We start from the raw sequence: 6,191 nt of genomic DNA on the forward strand, positions 1-6,191 counted from the left end.
GACACAGTATACATGACAGACACACACAGCAACAGACACAGAGTTTTTTTTTGCTTTTCTCGCTGTTGCATTCACCATATAGTGTTACATGCTGTTTGGTGGACACATACAAACCTTGGACAGTGACACACAAAGCAATAGATAAAAACCACTAATTTGACTCATTCCTACCAGAAGAACGATGACGATCGTTTACATTCGATGAGGTATTGAAACAAACTGCTTAGTGGGAAGCTAATGGTCTTGTGTTTGTTTTGAGATTTACGCATCTAACTTTGAACTTTACTTTGAACATATGCGTTCTAAAGCTCAAGTTAAGTGTTCAAATCTCAAGTCAGAATTCGGGTCCTGAAATGATAGACCTAGGACCTACGGTATGTTGTTGTGTATGGTTCATGTGTGTTGAAACAGGAGGAACTGAAGCATTTCAGGAAGTTCAGTTTTATGGTCACAATGTTGTGTGAAATTTGATTAGTATTTAGAAGTCACATACACTACATGGCCAAAAGTATGTGGACACCTGCTCCTCGAACATTCTCATTCCAAAATCATGGGCACTAATATGGAGTTGGTCCCCCCTTTGCTGCTATAACAGCTTCCACTCTTCTGGGAAGGCTTTCCACTAGATGATGGAACATTTCTGCGAGGACTTGCTTCCGTTCAGCCACAAGCATAAGTGGCTGAACTGATGTTGGGTGATTAGGCCTGGCTCACAGTCTGCATTCTAATTCATCCCAAAGGTGTTCGAAGGGGTTGATGTCAGAGCTCTGTCAAGTTCTTCCACATCGATCTCAACAAACAATTTTTTGTACTTTTTTAAATTTTAGGGTACTTACTTACCCCTTTTTCTCCCCAATTTCGTGATATCCAATTGGTAGATACAGTCTTGTCCCATCGCTGCAACTCCCGTACGGACTAGGGAGAGGCGAAGGTTGAGAGCCGTGCCTCCTCCGAAATACGACTTCGCCAAGCTGGACTGCTTCTTGGCACACTGCTTGCTTAACCTGGAAGCCAGCCACACCGATGTGTCAGAGGAAACACTGTCCAGCTGGCGACTGAAGTCAGCCTCCATGCGCCCAGGCCCACCACAAGGAGTCGCTAGAGAGAAATGAGACAAGGACATTGTCAAGGACATCACAGCCGGACAAAGCCTCCCCTAACCCGGATGACCTTGGGCCAATTGTGCGCCGCCTCATGGGCCTACCGGTCACGGCCGCCTGCAACACAGCCCGGGATCGAACCCAGATCTGTAGTGACGCCTCTATAGCACTGCGATGCGGTTCCTTAGACAGCTGCGCCACTTTGCAGGTGACAAACCATTTCTGTATGGACCTCGCTTTATGCTGAAATGGGAAAAGGCCTTCCCCAAACTGTTGCCACAAAGTTGGAAGCCCAGAATGGTCTAGAAAGTAATTGTATGCTGTAGAGTTAAGATTTCCCTTCCCTGAAACTAAGGGGCTTTCCCTGAAACAGCCCCAGACCATTTAGCGTTCTCCTGGCATCCGCCAAACCCAGATTAATCTGTTGGACTGCCAGATGGTGAAGCGTGATTCATCACTCCAGAGAACGTGTTTCTACTGCTCCAGGGTCCAATGGCAGCGAGCTTTACACCACTCCAGCCGACACCTGGTATAGCGCATGGGGATCTTAGGCTTGTGTGCAGCTGCTCGGCCATGGAAACGCATTTCATGAAGCTCCCGACGAACATGCTGACGTTGCTTCCAGAGGTCCGTTTGGAACTCGGTAGAGTGTGTTGCAACTGAGGACAGACGATTTTTACAAGCTACACGCTTCAGCACTCGGCGGTTTCGTTCTGTGAGCTTGTGTGGCCTACCACTTCGCGGCTCAGCCGTTGATGCTCCTTGACGTTTCCACTTCACTATAACAGCACTTATAGTTGATCGGAGAAGTTCTAGCAGGGCAGAAATTTGACAAACTGACTTGTTGGAAAGGTGGCATCCTATGATGGTGCCACGTTGAAAGTCACTGAGCTCTGCAGTAAGGCCATTTTATTCCAGACGTTTGTCTCTGGAGATTGCATGGCTGTGTGCTCGAATTTATACACCTGTCAGAATGGGTGTGGCTGAGGTAGCCGAATCCACTAAGTTGAAGGAGTGTCCACATACTTTTGTATATATAGTGTACCTCTTCTCAAGACAATTTAACATCATAGGAATAGTTTATATTTCATAGCTATTGTTTTATGCACATTTAACTGCTGTGGTGAGCGACAATCAAAAATGTCTATAAAGTCCAAGTGATTTTAAACCGAACTTCACTTCCTAGAATGTTTTTCTTTCTCTATATTGTACAAAACAGGTGTGTGTGTGTACATTATGTGCACATGTTTGCACGTGTGTGGTGTGGTTATGGGGTGTGAATGGATAGTACCTAAGGAGCCACTGCAAATCCAAACTATGGCCCCTGAGTCATGTTCTGAGGCAAAACCTTTTCTGTGTCTATAACATAATGTCCATATCATTATGTTCATTAGAGTTGTCTATTTATTTTCCTTTACTTAGAGTTGCGGGCACCAAAAAGCTATATTTTTTTTAAATATGTTTTTATTTTTTACAAATGATCACTTGCACCGTGTTACACATATTGCAGCAATGATTCTTCTAGCAGCACGGCATGACCTAACTTTTTAGTGTCCCGCATCTGAAAAAAATGTGTAAATAAACTTGACTTTTATCATATGTATTTATTTATCTATTTCCATGTCGTTCTGTAATTCAGTATCATTAACTATCAGGTTCTGGTTTATTTCTGATTGTGATCTAAACTGATTTCCTCCAGTAACCAGAGGGTGTGGATATGATGCGTCTCCCTGTCTGTCTTCCTGTCTCCTGTCTGTCTTCCCGTCTCCCCGTCTGTCTTCCCGTCTCCCAGTCTGTCTTCCTGTCTCCTCGTCTGTCTTCCTGTCTCCCTGTCTGTCTTCCCGTCTCCCCGTCTGTCTTCCCGTCTCCCCGTCTGTCTTCCCGTCTCCCCGTCTGTCTTCCCGTCTCCCCGTCTGTCTTCCTGTCTCCCTGTCTGTCTTCCTGTCTCCTCGTCTGTCTTCCTGTCTCCCCGTCTGTCTTCCTGTCTCCCCGTCTGTCTTCCTGTCTCCCCGTTTGTCTTCCTGTCTCCCCGTCTCTCTTCCTGTCTCCTCGTCTGTCTTCCTGTCTCCTCGTCTGTCTTCCTGTCTCCCCGTCTGTCTTCCTGTCTCCTTGTCTGTCTTCCTGTCTCCCCGTTTGTCTTCCTGTCTCCTTGTCTGTCTTCCTGTCTCCCCGTTTGTCTTCCTGTCTCCTCGTCTGTCTTCCTGTCTCCCCGTTTCCCTGTCTCTCCTCCCGTTTCCCTGTCTCTCCTCCTGTCTCCCTGTCTCTCCTCCCGTCTCCCTGTCTCTCCTCCCGTTTCCCTGTCTCTCCTCCCGTCTCCCTGTCTCTCCTCCCGTCTCCCTGTCTCTCCTCCCGTCTCCCTGTCTCTCCTCCCGTCTCCCTGTCTCTCCTCCCGTCTCCCTGTCTCTCCTCCCTTCTCCCTGTCTCTCCTCCCTTCTCCCTGTCTCTCCTCCCGTTTCCCTGTCTCTCCTCCCGTCTCCCTGTCTCTCCTCCCGTCTCCCTGTCTCTCCTCCCGTCTCCCTGTCTCTCCTCCTGTCTCCCTGTCTCTCCGACCCGTCTCCCTGTCTCTCCTCCTGTCTCCCTGTCTCTCCTTCTGTCTCCTTGTCTGTCTTCCTGTCTCTCCTCCTGTCTGTCTCCCCGTGTGTCTGTCTCCCTGTCTGTCTGTCTGTCTGTCTGTATGTCTGTCTGTATGTCTGTGTTGTCTTCTGCTCTGTGTTCTGTGTGTTTAATGTGTCTGTGTTGGTGGGAGGGTTTATGTCTCCTCTATCTACAAGTCTATAAAGGACCCCTTTCTATCAACCACAGACACAGTAAATACACTAGAATTCAATTGATCAGTAGGCCTACTCAGATACGTTATTCATTGATAGACCTAACATATATAACATATATATGTCCTGAAGATATCAATGGTATGCTGTGTTGGTGGGCTGCCTTAGATATCATTGGTATGCTGTGTTGGTGGGCTGCCTTAGATATCATTGGTATGCTGTGTTGGTGGGCTGCCTTAGATATCATTGGTATGCTGTGTTGGTGGGCTGCCTAAGATATCATTGGTATGCTGTGTTGGCATGCTGCCTGAGATATCATTGGTATGCTGTGTTGGCATGCTGCCTGAGATATCATTGGTATGCTGTGTTGGCATACTGCCTGAGATATCATTGGTATGCTGTGTTGGCATGCTGCCTAAGATATCATTGGTATGCTGTGTTGGCATGCTGCCTAAGATATCATTGGTATGCTGTGTTGGCATGCTGCCTAAGATATCATTGGTATGCTGTGTTGGTGGGCTGCCTTGCTGTCACTATGCATGGCTTTGTCATATTTATATTACATCAAATTACAGTTTACATGCACACAAGCACACACACTTACTCACCTACACAGACCCTGACTGGTACGTGTCCCTGCAGGATAAAGGGTGGGGGCCAGGCGTGGGGGGCCAACCAGGATGGAGTAGTGAACAGTCAGCCAGGGGCTCGTGTGGTGGACGAACGTGAACAGATGGCAATCAGTGGGGGCTTCATCCGCAGGTGAGTGTGTTCCTGTATTAGTAAGAGTGTGTGTGTGCATGTGTGTGTGTGTGGACTCCCTCTGCCACTCCAAAGCTACCGTTAGTTTCATGGAATACGATGTGTGTTTCCAGGGTAACAGACGATGCCCGGGAGAATGAGATGGATGAGAACCTGGAGCAGGTGGGCGGTATCATCGGGAACCTGCGTCACATGGCCCTGGACATGGGCAACGAGATCGACACCCAGAACCGGCAGATCGACAGGATCATGGACAAGGTACTGTCCATTACGTTGACGATGACAAATCGTTCCATACATCTTCAGCGTTAGCGATTGGCAGCCCATCCTTGAGTTTGACAATCCAAAGATTTATCCATTGGTATTTGATTGCTTGAATGATTTATCATCACAATTCTCTCTCTCTCTCTCTCCTCAGGCTGATTCCAACAAGACCAGGATTGATGAAGCCAACCAGCGCGCCACGAAGATGTTAGGCTAAGCTGCAGCGACAAGTGCTTTAAACCCCCCGTCACCCCTGCACCCCTCTCAAGCATGTCATGGGGTGGTGCGAACATGCTTTTATCATGGGACTTTTGCTGCGTTCATAACCAAGCGGGAAGGTGGTATTTACCACATACGACTGGAAAAAAATCCACTTGAACGCCCCTCCAACTGGTAATTACTAGTGGGAAACACGTCTATCATCCCTGAGCTCCCACATGGTGACCTCTTGAGGTCACCTACTAAGGAAATTGCCTCTATAACAGCATTTTCGGCAGTTAAATGTAACAAGAAACATTATTTATAAAAAATACATATATTAATATGATTTTTGAACAGTTTGCAAGCATGATGGCTGTACTTTTAGTTTATGGTTGACTCAGCTTGTTGGCAATTAGCCAATCTGCATTTCTCAACGTGGCCAAAGCATGTGAACCAACTAGTATTTACAACTTCACAAATAGTAATTGCCAGCTTCTCACTTGGTAATGAATGTAGCATTACTCAGTAGGTTTGCACACATGCACATATCATACTGCCCCTCTCCTCTTCTTCCTGTTCTAAATGTTGTTCTGTGTCATCGGTCTTTGGCTTTTATTAAAAAAAGTTGTCCCTCTACCCTCCACTCTCTCCTCCTAACCTCCTAAAGTTGTCCCTCTACCCTCCACTCTCTCTCCTCCTAAAGGTGTTCCTCTACCCTCCACTCTCTCTCCTCCTAAAGTTGTCCCTCTACCCTCCACTCTCTCTCCTCCTAACCTCCTAAAGTTGTCCCTCTACCCTCCACTCTCTCCTCCTAACCTCCTAAAGTTGTTCCTCTACCCTCCACTCTCTCCTCCTATAGGTGTCCCACTACCCTCCACTCTCTCTGTCCTCCTAAAGTTGTCCCTCTACCCTTCACTCTCTCTCCTCCTAAAGTTGTCCCTCTACCCTCCACTCTCTCTCCTCCTAAAGGTGTCCCTCTACCCTCCACTCTCTCCTCCTATAGGTGTCCCACTACCCTCCACTCTCTCTGTCCTCCTAAAGTTGTCCCTCTACCCTTCACTCTCTCTCCTCCTAAAGTTGTCCCTCTACCCTTCAC

At 47.5% G+C, this 6,191-nt stretch overlaps 1 protein-coding gene across 2 annotated transcripts in view; it reads left to right on the top strand.

The window, feature by feature from the left end:
* LOC115120437 (synaptosomal-associated protein 25-B-like) overlaps positions 1-5,862 on the top strand; it is an 84,844-nt gene extending 78,982 nt beyond the window's left edge. For both annotated transcript variants that reach the window (XM_065025878.1, XM_065025879.1), the window contains exons 6-8: positions 4,511-4,630; positions 4,744-4,888; positions 5,049-5,862. In XM_065025878.1, coding sequence (XP_064881950.1) covers positions 4,511-4,630; positions 4,744-4,888; positions 5,049-5,111 — 328 coding nt within the window. In that variant the 3' untranslated portion in view covers positions 5,112-5,862. The remainder of the gene's footprint in view (positions 1-4,510; positions 4,631-4,743; positions 4,889-5,048) is intronic.
* The last annotated feature ends 329 nt before the right edge of the window (positions 5,863-6,191 follow it).

The sequence above is a fragment of the Oncorhynchus nerka genome, linkage group LG12 (genome assembly GCF_034236695.1).
Source record: "Oncorhynchus nerka isolate Pitt River linkage group LG12, Oner_Uvic_2.0, whole genome shotgun sequence".
NCBI classification, from domain to species: Eukaryota; Metazoa; Chordata; class Actinopteri; order Salmoniformes; family Salmonidae; genus Oncorhynchus; species Oncorhynchus nerka.